Source organism: Microcaecilia unicolor, chromosome 1, assembly GCF_901765095.1.
Source record: "Microcaecilia unicolor chromosome 1, aMicUni1.1, whole genome shotgun sequence".
Classification (NCBI taxonomy): Eukaryota; Metazoa; Chordata; class Amphibia; order Gymnophiona; family Siphonopidae; genus Microcaecilia; species Microcaecilia unicolor.
In genome coordinates this window covers 343,947,028-343,974,277 of record NC_044031.1, presented here as the reverse complement: position 1 = coordinate 343,974,277, position 27,250 = coordinate 343,947,028, and the positions used below count along the sequence as shown (strand labels likewise).

At 46.1% G+C, this 27,250-nt stretch overlaps 1 protein-coding gene across 1 annotated transcript in view; it reads left to right on the top strand.

Moving 5' to 3' along the window:
* KIF15 (kinesin family member 15) overlaps positions 1-27,250 on the top strand; it is a 1,036,090-nt gene that overhangs the window by 122,135 nt on the left and 886,705 nt on the right. The window contains 3 exon segments of the mRNA XM_030209299.1: positions 10,841-10,878; positions 14,624-14,721; positions 15,099-15,278. Coding sequence (XP_030065159.1) covers positions 10,841-10,878; positions 14,624-14,721; positions 15,099-15,278 — 316 coding nt within the window.

Here is a 27,250-nt window from a genome sequence, read left to right as displayed (position 1 = left end):
ATTAGGAACAAGGAGGCAAGGAGTAGAAAACAACAAAAGCATCCAAACTACTAACATTTTCTTTCTTCCTAATCTAAAACAAATACAGCAAACTAATTAAGCAATAATATTTCAACAGTCTGTGCTAATCACAGATTATTCTCATATAATGTTCTCAGTCTTTGAGTTCTTATACCAGTTGGGATAGACCCTCAACTGATAAGGATCAAGCTCTCAAATTCCAAGAAAGCCAGAATCAGGGCAAGAAAGAGTCTCAGTGTGAAGCCGAAGTTCAGCCGCTCCTGCAGTATGCAGTTGACCCTTCTTTTCAGCTAGTAGATTCTTTGGTTCGGGTCAGGCGCAACTTCAATGGCTCCGCTGGATCACTTTCTGCTCTCCACTGTCTAGGCTCCGTCTGATCCGTGCTGGGCTCAGTCTGGTCAGCAGACTTAATTCGAGACCAATGGACCCATGGAGTAATCCCTGCGACCTTCACAGCTGCAGGGGTAGAAAGCAAAACAGTAAAAGGTCCTTTCCACCGGGGCCCCAAAGGCTGGAGCTTCCAGTCTTTCACCCAAACTCTATCCCCTGGCAGGAAGGAATGTACCTGAGCCTGGAAGGGGACAGGGTTTATTTCTCTCACATAAGACTGAAGCTCAGAAATTATCTTTCCCAAGAGGGCTACCTGCTCCTGCACCTGGGCAGACCCTAAAATCCCTATGTCTCCCTTAATTCCCTGTAAAATGGCTGGGGGCTTCCCATACACAATTTCAAAGGGAGAGAGGGCTGTTCCTTTAGTTGGGGTGCATCGGAGGCGGAAGAGGGCTAGTGGCAATGCCTGTGGCCATTTCAATTGGGTTTCCTGACAAATCTTTGCTAGGCTATTTTTCAAGGTTCTGTTTGCCCGCTCAACCTGCCCTGAACTCTGGGGACGATAGGCACAATGCAATTTCCAGGTAATGCGCAATGCGCGGGACAGGGCCTGAAGTGTAGCTTCAACAAAGGCGGGACCATTATCTGAACCTATGGCAAGGGGCAGTCCATACCTGGGGATGACATCCCTAAGGAGGGCTCGAGCTACTTCTGTGGCTTTCTCAGTGACTGTAGGATATGCTTCCACCCACCCAGAAAAGGTACAAACCATAACTAAGAGGTATCGGAACCTACCACTCCTGGGCATTTCTGTGAAGTCTATAACTAGGGACTCAAAGGGTGTTAGTCCTCTAGACTGAACTCCTGGTGGAATACGGGGTCCCTGACGGGCATTATTCTGGGCACAGAGAGTACATCGGGCAGAGGCAGTGGCAACCAGACTATCCAATCCTTCCAGCACCACTACTCGATTGAGTAGGCGGGCTAGTGCTGTTTTCCCTAAGTGTGATAGGTCATGAGCTTGAGACACTACAGGCCAAGCTAGGTGGCGTGGCACCAGAACTCTGGTATCAGGGAGATGTAACCAGCCATCAGGTCTCCTTACTGCACCTTCTTCTTGAGCCCATTTCTCTTCCATTTGGGTATACATAGGCGTCCATTCTTGCAGTCGAATTTGGAACAGGGGGGTCACAGTACTTGCTGGGGGTCCTCGAGCAGCTTCTTTGGCCACCCGATCAGCATGGCGGTTCCCTCGGGCCACTGGAGTATCTATTCTTTGGTGTCCCCTGCAATGAATAACAGCTACCTTCTTAGGGGCCCACACAGCCTCTAGCAGCTGAAGTATTTCAGGTCCATACTTAACAGGTTGGCCTGCAGCATTTATGAGTCCCTTTTCCTTATACAAAGCTCCATGAGCATGTAGAATTGTAAAAGCATACTTGGAATCAGTATAAATGTTGGTTACCAGTCCTGCTGCTAGCTCCAGAGCTCGTATGAGGGCCACAAGTTCTGCTTTCTGGGCTGAAGTTCCTTGGGGCAGGGCCCTTGCTTCTATCACCTTGTCTTCTGTCACCACAGCATAGCCTGCCAATCGCTTAGAGTTCTCCACATAACTGCTTCCATCTGTGAAATAAATTACATCTGGGTCCCTCCACGGAACATCTTTAAGATCTGGTCGACTGGAGTACACTTCATCCATAGTTTGGATACAGTCATGATCTGGAGGTCCCTCAGATGCTGGCAAAAGAGTAGCAGGATTGAATGTAGCCACTGTTTCCAGGTGTATCCGTGGATTCTCACACAAACTGGCTTGGTACTTAACCATACGGTTATTTGTAAACCAGTGGTTGCCCTTATACTCCATGAGGGTGAGAACTGCATGGGGGACTTTAACAACCAGTTCTTGCCCCAAGGTCAACTTATCAGCTTCCTGGACCAGTAAGGCTGTTGCTGCAATGGCCCTCATGCAGGCTGGCCATCCTTTAGCCACTCCATCCAGCTGTTTAGACAGGTATGCAACAGGCCTCTGCCAGGATCCCATCATCTGGGTCAGCACACCCAGAGCAACCCCCTGTCGCTCATGGACATACAGTGAGAAAGGTTTCTCCACATCAGGAAGGCCTAACGCAGGGGCTTGGAGTAGGGCTTTCTTTATGGCAATGAAGGATTGTTGAGCAATAGGTCCCCATTCAAATGGTTCCTTTTCACCCCCCTTTGTGGCTTGGTAAAGGGGTTTCGCCATCAATGCAAAATTTGGAATCCAAATTCTGCAAAATCCGGCTGCTCCCAGAAATTCCCTAACTTCCCTTCTGGACTTGGGTTGGGGAATTGCAGCTACCGCTTGCTTCCTACTAGCATCCAGTCTCCGACTTCCCTGGGAAATGCAAAAGCCCAGATACTTCACTTCTGACTGACAGAGTTGGGCCTTTGAGCGTGAGACCTTATAGCCTGCATCCAAGAGTAGCTCCAGCAATTCTCTAGTAGCCTCAAAACACTCTTCCTGAGTCACTGCTGCAATCAGGAGGTCATCTACATACTGGAGTAAAACTCGCCTGGAAGGCTCAGATTTAAAAGTCTTAAGGTCTTGCCCTAGGGCTGTCCCAAAAATGGTGGGGGAGTTCTTGAACCCCTGTGGCAGGCGGGTCCATGTATACTGAAGCTTCCTTCCTGTTACTGGGTTTTCCCATTGAAAGGCAAAAAGCAGTTGACTAGCGGGGGCCACCCGAATACAAAAGAAGGCATCTTTTAGGTCTAGTGTTGTGAAATGGGTAGCTCCAGAAGGTATCAATCCTAGCAGGACATATGGATTAGGCACTACAGGGTGTAATGAAATAGTGGATTTGTTGACCACTCGTAAGTCTTGGACTGGCCGGTAGTCCTCAGTCCCTGGCTTCTGAACTGGCAATAGTGGCGTATTCCATGGAGACTGGCAAGGTCGAATAATTCCATGGGATAACAGACGATTCAAATGTGCTTGAATCCCTTCCAAAGCCTTTCTGGGAATTGGGTATTGACGAAGATGGATTGGCCGGGCACTTGGAAGTAAGTCTACATGTACAGGAGGAATATTTCGGGCCAACCCTGGGGGATTATCTTCTGCCCATACCCCACTGACCTGAAAGCTGTCTGCCAGGGGTAGGTCAACTTGGCCCTGCGACTGATGCAGCCGCCATTCTTCTTCAAGAGGGCAACAGAAACTCAGTATACCCTTAGGGCTGGATGTTGGGGGCCGAAAGGAGACTGAAGTCTGGCCATCAGAGTCAAAAGAAATTTGGGCCCTAAGCTTGGACAGCAGGTCTCGACCTAACAAAGGGATTGGACAGTCTGGCATATACAGGAATTCATGAGTGACTATGTGTGAGCCTAATTGGCATCTACGGGTTGTCAGGAAGGGCCTCCGGTTCTGCACCCCCGTGGCTCCCACCACTCGGACAGTTTTTCCAGACACAGGCGCTAATCGCTCCGTCACAACAGAATGTTCAGCTCCTGTATCAATCATGAATGGAATTGAGCGGCTCCCTATAGTTAGCTTGACCATAGGTTCCTGGGAGCCCAGTTTGTAGGAACCCGGTCTGTCCTATTCGTCCCATTCTGCCATCTCGGCTATCCCGATGATGTCAGATTCAGGAGGCTCATATCTTCCCTCTCGAACTCGGCCTCGGCTTCCTCGATCTCCTGGTCCCCTTCTCAGTCCCTGGCGCCTCTGGGGGCATTCATCTTTCCAGTGCCCTCTTTCCTTACAATAGGCACACTGATCCCTCTCCAATCTTGGTCTGGGATTCTCCCCCCTTGGCCGGGATTGATTGAAGGAATCTCGGGGCCTGGCTGGTGGTCCGGGGTCCCACTTTGGCTTCCCATTAGCTAGAGGTCGACCTCGGTTAAGGGTGGAATTAGTAATGGCTGCCGCTAAAAGGTCGGCCTTCTTCTGCATCTTCCGGTCAGCCTCTCGGCGCACCTCCTGATCTCTATTAATGAAAACCTTGGTTGCGATCTCAATTAGCTGGGTGGTATTCATCCCTGCGAATCCCTCCTGACGCTGCAACTTCTTCCGGATATCTGGCATACTCTGGGCCACCAATGCGCTATTCACCATTCTCTGATTTTCTTGGGCTTCAGGGTCAAATGGGGTGTATGTTCTGTAGGCTTCAATTAGTCGCTCTAGAAAGGCCCCAGGGGATTCAGTTGCCCCTTGGAGAATTTCAGAGACCTTTGCCAGATTAATGGGCCTCTTTATGCCTTTCCTCATACCTTCCAGTAAGTCCCGGCAATAGCCAGACAACAGTTCATAGTGCTGCCTATCATTTGGATCCCAATCTGGAGCTGCGCGAGGAAACCGAGCTCTAACCCACCCCTCTAGGTCCGGTGTCCTCTCGGGAGCACGTGCTCGCGTGATGGCCTCAGCATTTTGCAAAATCTTCCGCCTCTCCTCAGTTGTGAAGAGGGTCAGGAGAAGTTGTTGACAATCAGTCCAGGTTGGGTTATGGGTGGCCATAATGCTAGCCACTAGGTCCACCACTGCCTGAGGCTTTTCAGTATAAGAGGGGTAATGCGTCTTCCAATTCAGGAGATCGGTGGTTGTGAAGGGTACATACTGATAGGCCTGTGCCTGTATAACCTGACCCTGATTATTAGGATCCGGTCGAGTGGTAGTTACCTGACGAAGTGGCAGAACTCTCGAGGAGGTGGGAATGGACCCTGAGGTAGAGCTAGGAGCTACCCTCCTATCATGCTCAAAGGTGATTGCAGCAGGTCTAACCCATTCAGTGGAGGTATGTTGAACCCCTGAGGGATGGGGAGGGGTACTCATAGACTGAGAGGTGGTCACAGGTGAGTCAGTCCATTGAAAGGGATGCCGGGCCCCTAATGAGTGGGTAGGGGTATTAGAGGGAGAGGCTGGGCTGTCAGGAGTTGAGGAGTCAGGGAGTGGAACCCAAAGCGGGTCTTCAGAGGTTAACAGGAGAGGATGTGGCAGAGGAGAGTAGAGACTGGGTGAAAAGTCCAACCTAGGGTGTGGCAGGTTTGGCACAGGAGGGGAAGAACTATCCGGAGAAGCCTGTGCTGGAGAGGCTTGAGCTGGGCGGCGTGGATCTCTAGGGGCGGCACGGAACCCCAACAATGGGCCATAAGGTGGTGGCTCAAGGTCTGAGGGGTCATCAGAGAGTATGGGTTTCTCGGACAGGGTAGGGGCGGAAGCCACCAATTGGGTGGTAGGCTTCCTGGGGCTCTTTCCCTCTTCTAGTTTAGATTTTCTAATCTTTCTTTGAACACGGCCTAACATAAATTTTACTGGGGATCCCATATAAGTTTTTAACCAGGAGGGAGGGTCAGTCACAAGGCTGTCCCAGGAATCTATATAAGGGAGTTGTTCAGAATATTCTGGTTCTCCTACAACTATGCTGTAGACCTTCCGGATTACTTCAATATCTAAGCTACCACTAGGGGGCCACCCCACTCCCATAGATGGCCACTCAACTTCACACAAGGTTCTTAGAGTACTTGAGCTTAAAGTCTGCCCATAATCATTAATTAAAAATCCTTTTCTAAAGTTCTTAAGCATACAATCTAGGGGGGTAGCAATTTGTCTAGATGATGTCCCACCCATAATGCTTACAGTTACAACACACAAAAGGGAGGGAGTTTTTGAAAGTGCAGTAAGGGGTCCGCACTCTCGAAACACTAGGTAGACAGACAGCAATCGCTTCCTTCCGTTGCTGACCAATTGAACTCGCGTTAATTGGAAATGCAGCTATAAGAAGTCCGCACTCAGTTAATCATTCACGCATCACACATTCCATACAGAAAATCCCACCCAACAATTTCAGATTTCTCAGATACAGATAAGCTCAAGCGTTTTCGCTTCTAGTCCCCGCGACTAGAAGGTACTAGGGCCTTCGCTGAGAGTTGATCAGGCTCTCCTTCCTCAATTTTCTTTGAGGGGCTGGTTTACAATTTTCTAGCTAGAATTACAATACAAAATACAGAATACATACCCGGCGAATGTTCTCCAGTCAGTTGGGTGCTGGGATTAATGCAGGATGCATCCCACCGCTGCCACCAAGAATTGTTGCAGGAATTGAGATAGGAATTTGTGATGCTTCAGGAGTCAGACAGCACACACCAGTATGAGAGAGAAATCTTCTTTATTTGCCAGCAAACAAAGCAAGACATCAGTTCTAGCTCTCTTCTCTTTCTCTCAGCTCTTTTTGTCTTTGTCTCAGCTCTCTTCTTATGCTGTCTTCTCCTTCTTCTGTCTGTTCCTTCTGTCCTTCTCTTTCTTCTGAGCTCCTTCTGACGTAAACTGCTTCTGCTCCTACTTAAATACAGTTCTATCCAGCCTAGCCTAGCCCAGCCCCCTTACTCTCCAATTGGTTAAGGAATAGATTGGTCACTTTGCCTCAACCAATCATTACTTTTGAAATATCAGTTACATAGGTTTAGTATTCCTCAAACTGACCTCTAACCTGGGGCCCCTCAAGCCAGACAATATGGCACTAGAACTCTTATATTCTCATCATGATTGATTTCTCATCTATAGCTTAAATTGCTTACTGGACTCTGGCATTCATTAAAGGGGTCAAAGGCTAATCTTACTTAATAGCATACGGCTATGGTCTGTTATTTCTTTCAGAAGGCCAGTCCTACACTTAGCTATAATTAATCAAGGAGAAGAGAGCTGACTAGCCCTGACCTCGTTCACCTATCAGCTTATACATTGAACCAGCCAGAACTGCAGATAAGTCAAAACACATGTTTGACCTCTTCACTGCAATCTTTGCTTAGAAAATACAGCAGAAAGTAACATTAGATTTAAAAAGGTATTCTACATATTAACTACACAGAATACACATATTCTACATACTTATAATGGTCTATATATCTATATCTAAGCTATCTCCTTATAACAAAATCTACATATCAAGAACTTCTGAAATAGTATTTCAGCCTAATCCTAAACAAACTGCCTGCTTACAAAACTATTCAGTATGCCTAATAATGTACAGATGTTGAGCCAGCTTTCATCATTCACCAGGGTGAAAGAAATTCCTGTCTCTGACCTTTCTAACCCAGCCCGGCAAACGCTAGAGTTCAATATAATCTGAACCATCTGGCATACCTTCACTTGCTAGCAGAACTGAGAATTTAAAATAATATCTGAGCACCTTTAAACAAAATTAACCCTTCATATGATTCCTCAGAATTATTCAATTTCTTTTGCCCACTGCCTCAGTACATGGTGGGGTTTCCCAGGGGTCTGTGCTGGGACCGGTGCTTTTTAACATATTTATAAATGATCTAGAGATGGGAATAACTAGTGAGGTAATTAAATTTGCCCATGACAGTTATTCAAAGTTGTTAAATCGCAAAAGGATTGTGAAAAATTGCAAGAGGACCAGGGGCGCCACTCTAGGTGGGCCCAGACCAGTGCTTTTTTTGTAGGAAAATAAGTGCTGGTACTCATTATGGGCGGTGTCACCACATATGGCTCCACCCCTATGACAGCCACACCTCTTATACCATCCATGGTGCATATAAACAGGCATCACTGAAAATATTATACTAGTACTAGTAAAAAAGGCCCGTTTCTGACACACATGAAACGGGCGCTAGCAAGCTTTTCCTCGGAGTGTGTATGACTGAGAGAGTGAATGTGCGAGAGTGTGTGTGTGTGACAAGTGAGACTGGGTGCGAGTGTGCCTGTGAAGAGAGTGAGTGTGTGCCAGGGTCTCCCCTCTCCCCTCCCTCTGAGTTTCAGGGTCCGTCCTCTCCCTCTCTCCGAGTTTCAGGATCGTCGTCCCTCCCTTCCTTCCCTTGTACGCGCTCCCGTTGCGTGTTGGTGGGTCGTGCGCTCTGGTTAGCGGGAAAGGGCTTCCTTGCTTACCGTGCACTTCGCCACCCCCCCCCTCAGTTTTTAGAAAAAATGGTGCCTATGTGCCTCTCCTGCCTGCTCTTCCTGTCCGTGTGGTCACCTTACTGCCCTGACGCGCCGTTCTCCCTCTGGCACCGGCGATTCCCGTAGTCAGTGCTGTTTCAGGGTCCGTCCCTCCCTCCCAGTGGTCTTCCAGCTGCTGCCACCCACCCTGCTCTTTCTTATCGCCATCCCCGCCCACTCCCAGGATAGCCCCCCCAGGGGTGTGGCCACAATGGCTATGGTGACCTAAGCCTGAGCTACGGAGCCTAGCAGACCAACTCCGAAGAAGCCACGGACACAGGCAGCAAGACGCATAGAACGTTGGAGGTGAGAATTATAGGATAGGAGAAAAAAGTAACTTGATTTCTCCCCCCCCCCCCCCTTTATAAATTTCTGTAAGCTGTTATGGCTCCAGTATACCCAGTGCAAAATAAGACAGCAGATGTAAATTCTCAAATTGGACATATTCCAAACACTAAAATGAATATAAAATGATTTTTTTTTCTACCTTTGTTGTCTGCTGCTCTCTATCTACTTTCCTCCTTTCTTCATTTCTTGCCCTACATCCATGAGGAAATGCTGGGTCCTCCTCCATGGAATTGACTGGAGGAGGTATAACGTCGATCCAGCTTTTGCCTATTTTCTTCATCCATGTGCAGTTTTCTACTACTATTTAGCATTTTTATAGTGCTACAAAGCGTACGCAGCGCTGCACAAACATAGAAGTAAGACAGTCCCTGCTCAGAGCTTACAATCTCTTCCCTTTCCCCATCTCCATCCATGTGTGTTTTTTTTTTTCTTCTCCAGCCATGTCCAGCTTTTCTGCTCTCTCTGCCCTCTCCTGTATCCATATAAAGCAATAATTCTCTTCTCTCTCCTCCATCCAAGTCCAGCATTTCTCCTATCTCCCCTGCCCTCCCATCCTCTATCTCCACTGCCTGCCAGTCAGTGAAGCAATAAAGAGAGGCTGCCAGCCAGTGTCGGGGCCTTTCTTCCCTTTGTGAGTCCCGCCTACTTTGTTTCAGCTTTCTGTTTTTGAATAGGCGGGACTTGCAGAGGGAAGCCCTGATGCCGGCAGCTTTTCTCAATCGCTGCACCGTCTGCACTGCCGAATCCCTAAAAAAAAGTAAGAAGGGGAGTGAGGAAGGGTGCAAGACTCGCTGGGGGGGGGGGGGGGGGGGGGGGGGGGGGGGGGAGGAAAGGTGCCGGTACACCATACCGGTGCGTACCGGCACAAAAAAAAGCACTGGCCCAGGCCCACCCATTTTTGGATCAGATCCACCAATCAGTTGCCAGCTAGCTGCACACTACTCAGCTGCAGTACTCCAATTGCGTTACGTTAGCTCAGGCATGTGTAGGAAGCAGAGAAGCACCTTCAAGCTGAGCCCTGCAGCTCCGGTGTTTAAAGTGGGTTTTTTTTTTTTTTTTTTTTAAATTTATCAGTGCTAATTTAGCAGCAGCAGCTAAGAAAGCAAATAGAATGTTAAGAATGATTAGGAAAGGAATGGAAAACACAAATGAGAATGTTATATGCCTTTTATCGCCCCATGGTGCAGTTCTAGTCACTGCATCTCAGTTGTAGCTGAATTTAGAAAAGGTACAGAGAAGGGCGATGAAAATGATAGAGGATGGGATGACTTCCCTTTGAGGAAAGGCTAAAGCGGCTAGGGGGTCTTCAACTTTGAGAAGAGGCGGCTGAGGGGAGATATGATAGAGATCTATAGACGTGAATTGCTTGTTTACTCTTTCCAAAAATACTAGGACCAGGGGGCATGCAATGAAGCTAAGTAATAAATTTAAAACAAACTGGAGAAAATATTTCTTCGCTCAACATGTAATTAAACTCTGGAATTCGTTGCCTAGAGAATGTGGTAAAAGCAGTCAGCTTAACAGTGTTCCAAAAAAAAAGTTTGTGTAATTTTCCTAAAAGAAAAGTCAATAAGCTGCTATTTAGATGGACTGGAGAAAATCCACTGCTTATTTCTAGGATAAGCAGCATATTGTTTTACTTTTTTCTGGGATCTTGCCAAGTACTTGTGACCTGGGTTGGCCACTGTTGGAAACAGCATACTGGGCTAGATGGCCCTTCAGTCTGTCCCAGTATGGCTACGCTTATGTTGGAGCTAACTGTAGTTTATGTAAAGCAGCACTTCCCAGTTTTCAGCACATCTACATTCATAAGCTTAAGATCTCATTAGAGAGGTTTAACATTTGGTGTTTGACAAGTACCAGTATATACGTGGAAATTTGCATTCTTAGAAAGAGGAGACCTCGGTAATGCTAACAGGGCAGGTGCACATTTTAACTTTTTGTAAGGAACCACAGCCTGTGGAGTTAGTCTAGATTGTTGTTGTACTCTTGGATGCAGGGGAAATGGTGCCAAGTATTCTGTCCTCCTTCCTGAATAATTGAGGCAGGTTGGTGTGCTTATCTGACCTTGATTTGAGTGTGTCTGATGTTTACTCCATGCCGTTTCTCCCCTTTTTAATTTTGAACTGCCTTGTTGCAATTTATCGAGCACTGACTAAAATAAGGTAATTCACTGAATCTGTTTATACAGTTTTCTTTTTCTCCTTTTAGTGGACAGACTGGTTCAGGCAAAACGTTCACCATGTTAGGTAAGTGGTGGAATTCACTTTTTCCTGTTTTAGATAATCTCCTCTGCCTCCTACAGCTTATTTTTGTTATGCTGGGTAACCCTCCCAAAGTAGTAGTTAACTTTATTTTGGCTAATGTACTGTAATGAAACTGTTCTATATAGATATATCAATAAAAAGTACATAAGCATCGCCATGCTGAGACAGACCATTGGTCACAGACAGTGGCCAAAAGAACAATTAATTTGTCCCGCTCATTCTAGAAATTCCCTTGTCCATTCAATAACATTCTATGGCTTTTTCCTCCAGGAAGCCATGCAACACTTTTTTTTTGAAGTCCGCTAAGTTAACTGCCTTAACCACCTTTTCCGGCAGCGAATTCCAGAGTTTACTACTCGTTGAAGAAAAATTTCCTCCGATTCGTTTTAAATTAACCACACTGCAGCTTCATCGCATGCCCCCTTGTCCTAGTATTTTTGGAAAGCGTAAACAGACACTCCACATCGACCCATTCCATTCCACTCTTATAGACCTCTATCATATCTCCCCTCAGCCACCTTTTCTCCAGGCTGAAGAGCCCCAGCCTCTTCAGCCTATCCGGATAGGGAAGTCGTCCCATCCCCTGTATCATCTGTCGCCCTTCTCTGCACCTTTTCCAATTCCAGTATGTCTTTTTTGAGGTGCAGCGACCAGAATTGAACACAATCCTGGAGGTGCGGTCGCACCATGGAGCGATACGGCAGAATAATATCCTTATTTTTGTTTTCAATCCGTTTCCTAATGATACCCAACATTCTATTTGCTTTCCTAGCCACAGCAGCACATTGAGCAGAAGTTTTCAACGTTTCATCTACGATGACACCTAGATCCCTTTCTCGGTCCGTGACTCCCAACACTGAACCTTGCATGATGTAGTTATAGTTTGGGTTCCTCTTTCCCTCATGCATCACTATGCACTTCACATTAAATGTCATCTGCCATTAGATGCCCAGTCTCCCAGTCTCGTAAGGTCCTCTTGTAGTTTTTCACAATCTTCCCGTGACTTGACTACTTTGGATAACTTTGTGTCATCGGCAAATTTGATTACCTCACTAGTTACCCACATTTCTAGGTCATTTACGAATATGTTAAAAAGCAGAGGTCACAGCACCGATCCCTGAGGGACCCCGCTAACTACCCTTCTCCATTGCGAATATTGACCTTTTAATCCTACTCTGTTTCCTATCTTTCAACCAGTTTTTAATCCACAGTAAGACATTACCCCCGATCTCATGTCCCTCTAATTTCCTCTGTAGTCTTTCATGAGGGACCTTTATCAAATACAGTTTAAAAGACATGAAAACATCTATCCACCTTTTAAAATGCACCACTATGGTTCACACATTTAGGGACTATGAATGGTACATAAACAGTTCTCATAGAAATAAGATTTGAAGTTGCCGAAGCTACTACACGTGTCCAAGGAGACAATATCCATAGATGTAGAAGAAGGTTAGTTGCCTAAGGGTTCGTTTTATATATTCATTATTGGAATAACCAAGTTACATACTGCTTTAGAGGCTACATCACTAGTAGCATTAACATTAAATTGATTGACATAGCTGGAATCTGCACTAACGGTGGAGGGAGGGAGGTTTGGGGGGGAAGGGAGAAAACTTATTAAAATGGTGGTTGAAGGTTTATATCATTTTGTTGTACCTTGAACGTTTGCTGTTGGCCAGTGGTTTTAAACCAGCTATTGTATTAACAAGAACTGTCATCAATAAAAAATGTTGAAATATAAAATGCACCACTCAATAAGTGTCCAAGACCTGGAGTTGCCTAGTGATTAGAGCACCGGTCTTACAATCCAGAGGTGGCCGGTTCAAATGCTGCTGCTCCTTGTGATCTTGGGCAAGTCACTTAACCCTCCATTGCCTCAGGTACAAACTTAGATTGTGAGCCCTCCTGGGACAGAGAAATATCCAATATACCTGAATGTAACTCACCTTGAGCTACTACTGAAAAAAGGTGTGAGCAAAATCTAAAATACTTGAACTTGACTTGGCCCCTTTTCCTGCTTACACCCCTAGAGAAGGCATTCCAACTAAATGGAGCCATTAAAAAAAAAAAAACAACCCAAAAAAACAAAAAAGAAAACCCAAACCTCTGTTTCAATAGCAAAACAAACATTCTTGACAAGTAATCCCTTGCTTTGGGACCTCAATTTAATTAATACCCTTTACTGAGTCTGACAACTTGTAAACATCCGGACGTCCAGGTCTGATCTGTCTTTTGCAGTCTTACAATTAATCATGCAGTTTTATTCTGAACTAAAGTAGCACATATGGTTTCCTTATTCTGCTAAGCCAGTCCAGACTGACAAGTTGTGCACCCCTACCAGAAGATGGAGGCAAAGAACCCAAACTTTCCCATGATGACAACAGGATAAGGAGTGGTGCAGCTTGGAACTTACCAGTATTTCTGCCTCCGGCAGACAGTGAAGATCAGACTGATGCAACATGATTTGTTATTTGGAAACTTGATTACTTAGGGCCACAGGCTGCATACTTTGCCCTATCAAAGAGTTCTTGGCCATCGGGGTGCTCTGAGATCAATCTACAGATCTGTCTTGATTGCGCTTGGGGGTTCTTTCCTTGGCCCATAGGTCATAGCTTAGCTAAGCTGGTAGTAGTCCTGTTGGGTTGAGCCTCTTCCTGTCCCTGGTTGCCTCTGCAAAAAAAAAAAAAAAAAGTACTTTTAAAAGCAGCCTTCATTTTCACCCTACTAGACCAGTCCACAAAAGTGAGTTGTCTCTCTTCAGGACCAGCAAACGAAGGTAGAGAAACTGATCTAGTCATCACCTGTATAAGGGCTGGTATAGGTTGAAATGCTCAATATTTCTTTATCTCCAGCAAATGGCAAGCGGGCTGTTCCTGTAGGACGTAGGAGATCAGCCCAATTCCCCGAGGTGCAGTCTATGGCCTTTGTGCCACAAGGTCAAATCCTAAGGCCCTTGGTTCCTGAGGTTTGGTCTACAGACATTACCTTAATGGAGCCAGGAGCTTGGCCTGCTTGCACTGAGTCTTGGTCAATGGGCCTAGGCCTGGCTTGCTGATAGCAGTCCCTATGAGACCACTACTAGCTGGGGGGGGGGGGGTGTTTGCAGGTTTCCTCCCTAATCACCAGTCAGAGCCCCAAAAAGGTCAAGGGCTCTTTGTCTTTCTATTCCCTTTATGTGATGGAAGGAATAAAGATTGTGTTAAAAGTAAAGGCAGCAAGAGCCGAGAGCTAACTTCGGGAGGGCCTGCAAATATACAGTGTTGGGAAGCGGAAGGCAGTCCAGTCCCGATAGTGATTTGATCCTGTGTGTGGTGGTGGTGGTGGGGGTTGTTTCCCACAGGCATGCACCTCTTATTTATTAAAAAAAAAAAAAAAATCCCATTTGCTTTCTCTATAGATTAGACTGGTATACATGCAAACCACCACCTTACATGCCCTAAACCTGTCTAAGCTTTTGGTTTATTGGATCTGCCACATTAGCACATACACAGACATATTTTAAATAAAGGATGCTCCTGCCCCATGTTAAAGGCTTCATATAGAGTGCATAAATTAATGTTAACAGCATTAATGTGTGTTAAGTGTAAATGTAATTATTACATAGGCCCTAAGTGTACCCAGCTGTGTAAATTAGATGAGAACTTTAAGGATTGAATTGTTCATTTTTCTTTTGTCAAACTGAAATATGTTCTGAAGATTTTGTATTTTTTGTTTTAAACTTAAGGACCATCGGAGTCAGATAACTTCAGTCACAGTCTGAGAGGTGTGATTCCTCGGAGCTTGGAATATTTGTTTTTCCTCATTGATCGAGAGAAAGAGAAGGTATTATTCTGTAACTACTCTGCTGTATAGTACTGCAGAGATGTGGAAGAAGCCTGCTCTTAAAAATGTGCTAGCTGAAATGAGTTTTTTGATTATGCATATTAGAGTAATTCAGGTAACCTCCTTGAGGGGACACACCTTGATTTCTTGTCTGTATTGGTTTTTAGGTCTTTGTACACTCTAATTATGGTAGCCAGTAGATTGTTATATTCTAGTAATCCATGGTGGTTTGTGGCTTTGTGGATATTTTTATTGAACAGTGTTTTTTAAAATGTGAATATTGTAAGTAAGTGCTTACAGGTTTGATTGTGCAGAAAAGGAGACCAGTGGCTAAGATAGCCATGGTTTAGTTACCCTTTTACCATTTGGCTTTGCAGGCTGGAGATGGGAAAAGCTTCCTGTGCAAGTGTTCCTTCATTGAAATCTACAATGAGCAGATATTTGACTTGTTGGACTCTGCCTCAGCTGGACTGTTTCTCCGGGAACACATCAAAAAGGGTGTGTTTGTTGTTGGTGTGTTGGAACATGTGGTTACCTCAGCTGCTGAAGCCTACCAGGTATCTGTGCTGCTTTTCTCCCAGGGTTAAGGTCTGTGTAGTGAAGTATGTCCCAAACAGAAACCCAGTATTGCAGTGATCATTTCAGCATACAGAACCAGGCCTCCTCTCATTTTCTTATGATCTAGGAGCCAGACTTGGAATAACTATTTATGCACATTTTATAAATTGCACATTCTTAATGTGCTCAGTGTGATATACAACAAACTATTTACAGTAGCAGGGAAGGCGTTAACAGGCTACTACTCTACTCCATTGCCCATCCACCCACAGTGTATCTGGCATTGGAAAGAGCTTTTAGGCTGTGGTTGCTAAAGTAATGGGAGAGGCTAAAGCTGCAGTTGCTAAGGTTGGGTGGGCGGCAAACCTGTCCACCTACCCCCAGAAGCTATAGCCTTAGCTTCTCTCCATTGCTTACCTGCCATCAGCAGCTGCAAGTTTTAACCCTTCCTCATTGCTTGTGTACCCACTTCCTGCAGCTGAAGCCTAAAGCTGTAAAGCAGGAGTGTCCAGTCTCAGTCCTCAAGGGCCACAGTCCATTTGGGTTTTCAAGATTTGCCCAGTGAATATGCTTGAGATCTATATGCATGCACTTCCTCCATTATATGCAACTAGATCTCATGCATATTCATGTGTCAATTCTGAAAACCTGACCTGGTGAGGGCTGAGGTTGGACACTCTTGCTCTAAAGCTTCTTTATCACCTACCCAGCCACCCCTGGCAGTAGCCTCTGTATGTCTCCTCATCTTCATCTTCATCCTCCCACCCCCAAAAAAGAACCAGATTTAAAATCCACCAAAAGGGCTACTTGAGAATCTCTTCAGTAATAATGCTCCTTATGGGCCACTTCTGCTGCTTTGTATCTCCTGATTAACAAGGCTCCATGTGGACTGCCTTTCCAAGATGGACATCCCCCTACTTTCTTTCCCTCCCCCAACCCAATATTTTCTCTGTTCCTGCTCCTAGCACATACACAATCCCAAATGGCGCTCTGCCTTCCCCAGGGTGCTCTGGAAACCTCCCTTAATCACCACTTTTCAATTCTTCCCACAGCATACACATCTAGAGCTCTCTGTGCCCCCCCCCCCCCCCCCAAAATCAGTTTCCTAACAGCCATCTCGCAACTCATTTTCATGGTGATACTTCCTCCCTTTAGTTGTCTCCCAACAGCCATCCCCATAAGTGAATCTGTCCTCCACCTGTACATACTTCCCCCAGCTCCTGTACCTGAGCCTACAGACATTTCAGCTTTCTTCTCTCTTGCTCCCTGCAGCATACACCCTGTTCTCTTTTTCACTTTTTCTCTGTCTGTCCCTCCCCCTCTCCCTGCTGCACAGACAACCAGATCTTTCTCTCACCTCCAACTGTCATATCAGACACCCAGCCCTGGCCCGGAGAGGATCATAAATGGAAGGAAAGGAGGATGGCTGTACATCGGGCTGCATCCTCCTCTTTTGTCACTTTGACATTGAATACAAAATTTGAAACACATGGTTTAATTTTTATTCTCTGAGGACAAGCAGGCCGCTTGTTCTCGCATGTGGGTCGACGTCTGCGTCAGCCCAGGAACCGGCCATCTTGCAAGCAAAATATAAAAAAAAAAAAATCACGCCAGAGTCTTCTGGCGCGCATACAGCGCTTTCTCTCTTGGTTTGTATGATTTACAGTTAACTACAGGAGTTTTAACTACAGGTGTTTTTTTTTTTTTTCTTTTTTGTCCCTTTTTAAGTTTCATTTGTTTTCACGTCCGGCTTAGGCCGCATGGTCGGATTGTTCCCTTCTTTTTGTGCCCTTTTCTTTTAACAGGCACGGTCGTGTCTTCTGATTTCACCGAAGCCGTTTTTCCTTCCATGTCATCGAAGAAACCCAGCGGCTTCAAACGTTGTACTCGGTGCAACTGGACTATCTCTGGTACTGATACACTTTGTGTATTTATTTATTTGTTGCATTTGTACCCCACATTTTCCCACCTATTTGCAGGCTCAATGTGGCTTACATAGTACCGTCAAAGGCATTTGCCCAGTCGGTGGATAACAAATAAAGTTGTATAGTGATCGTATGAGGTATAAGTGGAGGGTCGGAATGGGTGAAGATTGCGTGATGTCCTGTTCGATCAAAGTCATGCTGTGTTGGTAGGTGAAGAGGGTTACGTGGGGTCATTGGGGTAGGCCTTTTTGAAGAGGTAGGTTTTTAGTGATTTCCTGAAGTTCAAGTGGTCGTGGATTGTTTTTACAGCTTTTGGGAACCCATTCCATAGTTGTGCGCTTATGTAGGAGAAGCCGACTGCGTAAGTTGTTTTGTATTTCAGTCCTTTGCAATTTGGGTAGTGTAGGTTTAGGTAGGATCTTGACGATCTGACTTTTTCTTATTGGCAAATCTATAAGGTCTGTCATGTATCTCCTGGGACTACACCGTATATGATTTTGTGGACAAAGGTGCAGATTTTGAAGATCCGTTCTTTGATTGGGAGCCAATGCAACTTTTCTCGGAAGGGTTTGGCACTTTCGAAGCGTGTTTTGCTATCAGCCTGGCTGCTGTATTTTGGGCGGTCCAGTGCCTTGGGCCCGACAATAGGCCAGCCGCTTGCAGTCTGTGTCTTCACATGAAGAAACGGACCCAAGCGTCTCTAGAGGCCCAACGGGAGAAGCTTTTTGGGGCTCAGTCTGGTTCTTTGACGTCGACATCGGTACCGAGGTCGGCGGTATCGACATACAGGGCTGCATCAACGTCGGGAGTGAAGGTAATGGCTGCGAACGACCAACGTGCTGGGAGCAGTGAGGCATCAAGTGGGTCTCCACCTGTCTCGAGGCCTCTTGTTATGCAGGCCACCTGGGACCGACCTTCGTTGGACCCGGACCCGAGGAGACATGAGGATTCCACATCTTTCTCATCAGTACCGAGGAGTCTTGATGACGGGCGTCGAGCGAAGGCGAAGAAGCACAGTCATCGTTCTTCTTTGACACATGGTGCTGGAAGCTCTGGGGTGTCGAGAGATTCGGCATCCAAGAAGCGTCGGCGCCAAGAGGATTGCTCTCCCTCTATTCAGGAGGTGCTGATGCGTTGGTCTAGCAGCCTGGTACCTGCTCCAGAGCCTAGACAGATTCTGCCACCGGCTCCTATACCGACCCCGCAGCCTTGTCTGAAGGCGCCTCTCGGCGAGTGCATCAGGGCCCTGCTTCCAGAGCTTCTGGAAGGGTTACTGTGCCAGTCTGCTTTGGTGTCGGGGGTGCTTGCGCCTTCCATACCATCTGCTACAGCGGTATCTGGCTCTTTGCCTGTGGTGAGGTCCCCGAACTCTGTGCTGCCCGCAGCATGGGTGTCGGCTGCCACCCAGGTCGACTCCCTTTCAACGTCGGTGGAGGAAGCTTCACCGGAGTCCAGGTGGGCGTCGACTTCTCGGCACCGCCATCGAGGACATTGTTCTTCGGCGTTGAGGCAGGCTCAGTTTCGGACTGCTCTGAGAGATGTCTTGTCCGATACTGAAGATAAGCGTTCATGGGAGGAAGAGGAGGATCCCAGGTACTTTTCATCTGATGAGTCCTATGGGATTCCTTCTGAACCTTCCCCTCCATCAGAAAGGAGACTGTCTCCAACGGACAGTCTAACCTTTACCTCCTTTGTCTGGGAAATGACTGTGGTTAATCCCTTCCCTATGGAGGTTGAGGATGAGCCCAGGGCTGAGATCCTCGAGGTCCTGGATTATCCTTCTCCACCCAGAGAGGCTGTAACGGCGCCTTTGCATAATGTACTGAATGAAGTCCTTATGAGAAACTGGTCGTTCCCTCTGTCTAACCCCGTGACCCCAAAGAGAACTGAATCTCAATATCTGATCCACGAGGAACCTGGATTGATGACGTCTCAGCTACCTCATGATTCCATGGTGGACTCCGCTCTCAAAAGAGCCAAGAGTACTAGGGACTATGCCTCGGCACCCCCAGGCAGAGAATCTAGAACCTTGGACTCTTTTGGGAGGAAGGCGTATCAGGCTGCTATGCTCGCTGCCAATATCCAGACTTACCAGCTCTTCATGAGCATCCACTTGAACTCGGTGAGGCAACTGTCTAGCTTGGTTGATGTGCTCCCTCCGGAGCAGGCCGAGCCTTTTTGCCAGGTGGTCAGGCAGCAGAAGGTGTGTCACATTCCTGGCCAGGGGTACGTTCGACACTTTTGATGTAGCATACAGATTCGCTGCCCAAGGTATAGTAAAGTAAATTCTGACCTTTAAATTCCAAACTTCTCAACTTTCTGGCTATAGGTACTGGACCCCTGAACCTAACTCTTGCACAGTAAATTAAATTCTGACCTTTAAATTCCAAACGTCTCAACTTTCTGGCTATAGGTGTGAGATACCTGATATTCTCTTTAATTTAATGCTTATTGCTTAATTAATTTGCCCTGTGAAACCTTTTTCTTTCTTTCTTTCTTTTTCTTTCTTTAATTAATTTGCCCTGTGAAACCTTTTTCTTTTTCTTTCTTTTTTTCTTTCTTTTTTTCTTTCTCTGCCAAGCTGTGATAGAGAGGAGAGGCTGTTTCTGAAGTTGCATTTTACATTGCTGAAACTGCTGCTATTATAATTATTGGGAATATTTAGATTTATATCACAAGAAGGAAAGTTTTATATTCTAGGGCAATTTTGAAAGTTAAATCAATTGAAAAATCTTTGATTAGACTGTACCAATTCTGGTCCCCATCTAGAGAATTGCCTTGATAACAGCAGTTAGCTGACACACTGGGACTTATAATCCCACCCACCCCAGGGTTTTCCACTCATTTATAGACAAACCAAACCTCATTACCTTACTCAATCATACAAAGGCAGTCTTGCAGACTGTTAACCCAACATAGTACACCTGTTCATACCCATTTCAACCAATCAGGATGACTTTTATTCTCTGCAATAATTGTGGTGCTTTAGTTTCAAGGCCAATCATCTGGAGACTTAAAGCTTGTCCTATCTGTCTTCAAGGCCAATCATCTGGAGACTTAAAGCTTGTCCTATCTGTCTTCAGCTATCTAGTTTACAACAAGAGCTCAGTAAAGTAATGCAAGAATTGGATACAATTAAAGCAGCTTCTAGGACTGCACAGAAAAATAGCTTCTCACCACTCCCTCAAAGAATAAAACCACATAAGAACAGATGGTTCACAGTAGGCTCAGGCAGACTTCGTCATGTGACACAGAAGCATCCGCCCGCACAAGTGTTGCCACTAAAGAATTCTTTTGCTCCATTACAGCACTGTAATGCTCCTTAAAATAGAACTGAGGCAGAGGAAAAAGCAATAGAGTTGGAACAAAAAGACATGAAGGTACCCAAAGTGAAAAGACACCCCCAAATCACTAATGTTGAAACACATACCAAGAAATATAGATGGAAAGCAATGGCCACAAATGCTCGTAGTCTAAGCAATAAAGTTCATGACCTTCAAGCCCTGATGTTGGAGGCAGACTTAGATGTTGTTGCAATCACAGAGACATGGCTCAACGGTTCCCACGAATGGGATACAAGCATACCAGGCTATAATCTATTTAGGAAGGATAGAGAGGGGGTCGTAAAGGTGGAGGAGTAGCTCTGTATGTGAGGAATGATATCATGGCGACTGAAATGACAGGGACCTGGGGAAAAGAAGAAGCGATATGGATCACCTTAAAAAGAGAGGATAGAACCTCGGTCCAAGTGGGTGTTGTCTACAGACCCCCGACACAAATAGAGGAACTAGATAAAGATCTGATCGCAGATATTCAAAAATTAGGAAAGAAAAGAGGTTCTGTTGATGGGAGATTTCAATCTGCCGGATGTAGATTGGAAGGTTCTGTCTGCCAAATCGGAAAGAAGTAGAGAGATCGTGGATGCTTTCCAAAGTGCTCTGCTCAGACAGATGGTGACGGAACCCATGAGGGAGGGAGCGATGCTGGATCTGGTGCTCACAAATGGGGATAGTGTGTCAAATGTCCGAGTGGGTGCACACCTGGGAAGCAGTGACCATCAAATGGTTTGGTTTGATATAACAGCTGAAGTGGAGGGCGGCCACTCTAAACTCAAAGTTCTGGATTTCAAGCCTGCTGACTTTAGTAAAATGGGGGAATACCTGAGGAAGGAGATGATGGGCTGAGAGGACGTACATGAAGTGGAAGGGCAGTGGTCCAGGCTGAAAGAAGTAATAAATAGGGCCACAGACCTTTTATATAAGGAGAGTAAATAAAAGCAAGAGAAAAAGGAAACCGATATGGTTCTCCAAGCAAGTGGCTGAGAAAATAAAGGCTAAGGAGTGTTCCAGAAATATAGAAAATCTCAAGAAGAGGAACACGGGGAGGAATACCGGATAAAACTGAAAGAAGCCAAGAGAGAGGTACGTCTGGCGAAGGCGCAAGCGGAAGAACAAATGGCTAGAAATGTAAGGAGGGGCGACAAAAATTTCTTCAGGTATATTAGTGAAAGAAGAAGGACTAAAAAGGGAATTGTAAGACTAAAAGATACAGCGAACCGCTATGTAGATAATGATGAAGAAAAAGCCAATTTGCTAAATAGATACTTTTGTTCGGTTTTCACTGAAGAAAATCCTGGAGAAGGACCGCGAGGGACTGGCAAAAGTACACCTGAGAATGGAATGGATATAGCACCGTTCACGGAAGAGAGTGTGTATTAACAACTTGGAAAGCTAAAGGTGGACAAAGCCATGGGACCGGACGGGATCCACCCCAGAATATTGAGGGAGCTCAGAGAGGTTCTGGCAGGTCCTCTTAAAGATTTGTTTAATAAATCCTTGGAGACGGGAGAGGTTCCAAGGGACTGGAGAACGGCGGATGTGGTCCCTCTTCACAAAAATGGTGATAGGGAAGAAGCTGGAAACTACAGGCTGGTAAGCCTCACTTCGGTTATTGGAAAAGTAATGTAAGCCATGCTGAAGGAAAGGATAGTGAATTTCCTAGCAGCCAAAAAGTTGCAAAATCCGAGACAACATGGTTTTACCAGAGGGAAATCGTGCCAAACGAATCTCATTGAATTCTTTGATTGGGTAACTGGAGAATTGAATCATCGACGTGCTATAGACGTAATCTACTTAGATTTTAGCGAAACTTTTGACATGGTTCCCCACAGGAGGCTCTTAAATAAACTAGATGGGCTGAAGATAGGTCCCAAAGTGGTGAACTGGATTAGGAACTGGTTGACGGACAGATGACAGAGGGTGGTGGTAAATGGAGTTCGCTCGGAGGAGGGAAAGGTGAGTAGTGGAGTGCCTCAGGGATCGGTGCTGGGGCTGATTCAGTTCAATATATTTGTGAGTGACATTGCCAAAGGGTTACAAGGTAAAGTTTGCCTATTTGCAGATGATACTAAGATTTGCAACAGAGTGGACACCCGGGAGGGAGTGGAAAGCATGAAAAGGGATCTGAGGAAGCTAGAAGAATGGTCTAAGGTTTGGCAATTAAAATTCAATGCGAAGAAATGCAAAGTGATGCATTTAGGGAGTAGAAACCCAAGAGAGACTTATGTGTTAGGCGGGGAGAGTCTGATAGGTACTGAGGGGGAGAGGGATCTTGGTGTGATAGTATCCGAGGATCTGAAGGCGATGAAACAGTGTGACAAGGCGGTGGCCGTAGCGAGAAGGTTGCTAGGCTGTATAGAGAGAGGTGTGATCAGCAGAAGAAAGGAAGTGTTGATGCCCCTGTACAAGTCGTTGGTGAGGCCCCACCTGGAGTATTGTGTTCAGTTTTGGAGGCTGTACCTTGCGAAGGATGTTAAAAAAATGGAAGCGGTGCAAAGAAAAGCTACGAGTATGGTATGGGATTTGCGTTCCAAGACGTATGAGCAGAGACTTGCTGACCTGAACATGTATACCCTGGAGGAAAGGAGGAACAGGGGTGATATGATACAGACGTTCAAATACTTGAAAGGTATTAATCCGCAAAGAAATCTTTTCCGGAGATGGGAAGGCGGTAGAACGAGAGGACATGAAATGAGATTGAAGGGGGGCAGACTCAAAAAAGATGTCAGGAAGTATTTTTTCACGGAGAGGGTGGTGGATGCTTGGAATGCCCTCCTGCGGGAGGTGGTGGAGATGAAAACGGTAACTGAATTCAAACATGCGTGGGATATGCATAAAGGAATCCTGTGCAGTAGGAATGGATCCTCAGAAGCTTAGCCGAAATTGGGTGGCGGAGCAGGTGGGGGAAGAGAGGTTGGTAGTTGGGAGGCGAGGATAGTGGAGGGCAGACTTATACGGTCTGTACCAGAGCCGGTGATGGGAGGCTGGACTGGTGGTTGGGAGGCGGGAAATACTGCTGGGCAGACTTGTACGGTCTGTGCCCTGAAAAAGGTAGGTACAAATTAAGGTAAGGTATACACATACGAGTTTATCTTGTTGGGCAGACTGGATGGACCATGCAGGTCTTTTTCTGTATAGTGATGCGCAGGCTCTCATGGCTGCTTTTTTCTGACCTGGCTCATTTGGTCCAGCAGCGGATGGCGGATGTGCCTTTTTGGTGAGAAAGTAGAAGATCTGGTTGACCAGCTCAAGAAGCACAATGATGCTATGGATTCTCTCCCGCCGGGCATCTTTTGCTGCTACTACCTCCTCATCTAGGAGGATTTTTGGAGGGAAGAGGAGTGCTCCCTATTCCTATACTAGGTGTAGGTACACTCCTGCTTCTCGGCAGCCTGTCTAGGCTCAGCCCCAGTGTGCTCATTCTCGTCAATAGCGTGCGCCTAATGGCTCTGTGGCTCCCCAGCAAAAGCAAGGGACGGGCTTTTGACTGGCTCCAGTTCAGCATAGCCTCAGAAAAAGTGTCTGTGCCGGACTACTTGCAGGTTGGGGGGAGGTTGATATTTTTTCACCAAACATGGCTTCTCATAACCTCCGACCTGTGGGTTCTTCAAATAGTCTGGTCAGGATACACCCTGAATCTGGAATCCAAACCTCCAATTGTCCACCAGGAGCTCATTCTTACAGTTCCCAGCATAAGCAGGTACCTGCAGAGGAACTCTCCGCTCTTCTACAGGCCCAAGCGGTCGAACCTGTTCCAGGGGGGAAGAAGGGCTGGGAATCTATTCCAGGTACTTCCTTGTGCAAAAGAAAACGGGGGAGCATCCCATTCTAGACCTAAGGGCCCTTAAGAAATTTCTAGTCCAAGAAAAATTCAGGGTGGTTCCCCTGGGCACCCTTCTTACCATGATTCAGGAAAATGATTGGTTATGCTCTCTAGGTTTAAAGGATGCTTACACACACATCTTGATACTTCCAGCTCACAGGACGTACCTTCGGCAGAAAAAGACCTGCACGGTCCACCCAGTCTGCCCAACAAGATAAACTCGCATGTGCCATTTTTTGTGTATACCTTACCTTGATTTGTACCGGTCTTTTTCAGGGCACAGACTGTATAAGTGTGCCCAGCACTATCCCCACCTCCCAACCACCAGCCCTGCCTCCCACCTCTGGCAAAGCTTCTGGGGATCCCTTCCTTCTGAGCAGGATTCCTTTATGTTTGTCCCACGCATGTTTGAATTCAGTTACCGTTTTCCTCTCCACCACCTCCCGCGGGAGGGCATTCCAAGCATCCACCACTCTCTCTGTGAAAAAATATTTCCTGACATTTTTCTTGTCTGCCCCCCCCCCCTCCCCTTCAATCTCATTTCATGTCCTCTCATTCTACCGCCTTCCCATCTCCGGAAAAGGTTCGTTTGCGGATTAATAACGTTCAAATATTTGAACGTCTGTATCGTATCACCCCTGTTTCTCCTTTCCTCCAGGGTATACATGTTCATGTCAGCAAGTCTCTCCTTATATGTCTTGTAATGCAAATCCCATACCATTCTCGTAGCTTTTCTATGCAACGCTTCCATCTTTTTAACATCCTTCGCAAGATACGGCCTCCAAAATTGAACACAATACTCCAGGTGGGGCCTCACCAACGTCTTATACAGGGGTATTAAAACCTCTTTTCTTGTGCTGGTCACACCTCTCTCTATACAGCCTAGCAATATTCTAGCTATGGCCACCGCCTTGTCACACTGTTTCGTCGCCTTCAGTTCCTCAGATACTATCACCCCAAGATCCCTCTCCCCGTCCCTACCTATCAGACTCTCCCCGCATAACACATACGTCTCCCGTGGATTTCTACTCCCTAAGTACATCACTTTGCATTTCTTCGCATTGAATTTTAATTGCCAAATGTTAGACCATTCTTCTAGCTTCCACAGATCTTTTTTCATGCTTTCCAGTCTCTCCGGGGTGTCCACTCTGTTGCAAATCTTGGGTGTCATCCGCAAAAAGGCAAACTTTACCTTGTAAGCCTTCGGCAATATCACTCACATATATTGAACGGAATCGGCCCCAGCACCGATCCCTGAGGCACTCCTCTACTCACCTTTCCCTCATCCGAGCGAATTCCATTCACCACCACCCGCTGGCATCTGCCCATCAACCAGTTCCTAATCCAGTTCACCACTTCGGGTCCTATCTTCAGCCCGTCTAGTTTATTCAAGAACCTCCTGTGGGGAACAGTGTCAAAAGCTTTGCTGAAATCTAAGTAGATTATGTCCATAGCACGTCCTTGATTTAATTCTACGGTCACCCAGTCAAAGAATTATGGAGATTCGTTTGGCAGGATTTTGCTTTGGTAAAACCATGTTTGTCTTGGATCTTGCAACTTATTTGCTTCAGGAAATTCACTATCCTTTCCTTCAGCATCGCTTCCATTACTTTTCCAATAATTGAAGTGAGGCTTACCGGCCTGTAGTTTCCAGCTTCTTCCCTATCACCACTTTTGTGAAGAGGGACCACCTCCGCCGTTCAATAGTTTGATGCTTCAGAATTTCTTCTGTGCTACCCAGCTATTAGTCTGGTATGATGCATAAGGCAGTTTAGAAGGCAATTTTGGGTTTGATTCGTCCCAGAAAGCAAGTCTGAAGCCCTATTTCTACCATGAAGGCAGAAGCCCTATGCCTCGCATTTTTACCCAAGGGGATCTTCCCCCCCCCCCCCCCCCCCCAAGATCATAGCCTGTGCTCCAGTTTCTCCTTTGTTAATCCTACAACTTTAAACAGCTGGGTCCTTCAGATTATAAACAAAGGCTACAGCAGTGCTTCTCAACCAATGTTGCTGTGCCACAGTGCAACCTAAGCATGTTTCTCTCCTTCCCTGCCCCACCCCCTCTTCCTCATGCCCCAAACCTGCTTTCTGTTCAGCCTCTTCCTCCTGTCCTTTCAGGAATTAAAATATGGATTGCATTACCTATAACAGGTCTCGCTATTGGAAAGCCTTAATGTGGGTTTTCAATAAATATTTGTCTTAGTAGGTTTATTTTATGTACTTTCCCAGGTATGCCTGGCTTTCTTTGTGATCCTTATAAACCTCTTAAGGCTATTTGCAGAGTATAAGAACTGTGTTAATTAGATTAGAACAGAGGAAAACCTGGAATAGGGTGCCCCCATGACATAAAAGCAGTGAGGGGAAGGAAGAACCTTTGCTCCAGACCCCTATTCCCAACCTTACCCCCTGCCTGAAGTACCTGGCTCTTCTCTTTGCTCCAGCCTGGTCCTGAAGGGCTTTGGGACTCAGTTGACAATAGAGGGAAGGGAAAAGAAATCCTGATCTCTGGTCACCAAGAACTTGTAGGAGGGGGGGGGGGGGGAATGAAGAGGAATGTTGAAAGGAAGTGAATGCTGGCAGTGTGTATATGGTGGTGGTGGGAGAGTAAAAAAACTTGGTGGACAGTGTTGAAAAGTGATGAATGTTGGGAGGTGAGGAAACTAAATGTCGGATGGGGTGGGAAGCTATGTTAATTTCTGCAAGGTTACAATATGGACATCAGTCTGCACTTTCACATCATGTTAGTTATTTGGAGAGAGATTCCCAATGTTACAGGTTTGGTCTGTCCTGAGGAATATGTTGGAGACTTAAAATCTTACAATTAGAATAAGAAACTCCAGTTTAAAAACACTACCAAATTAATTTTCCATTTCCACAAATACAGGG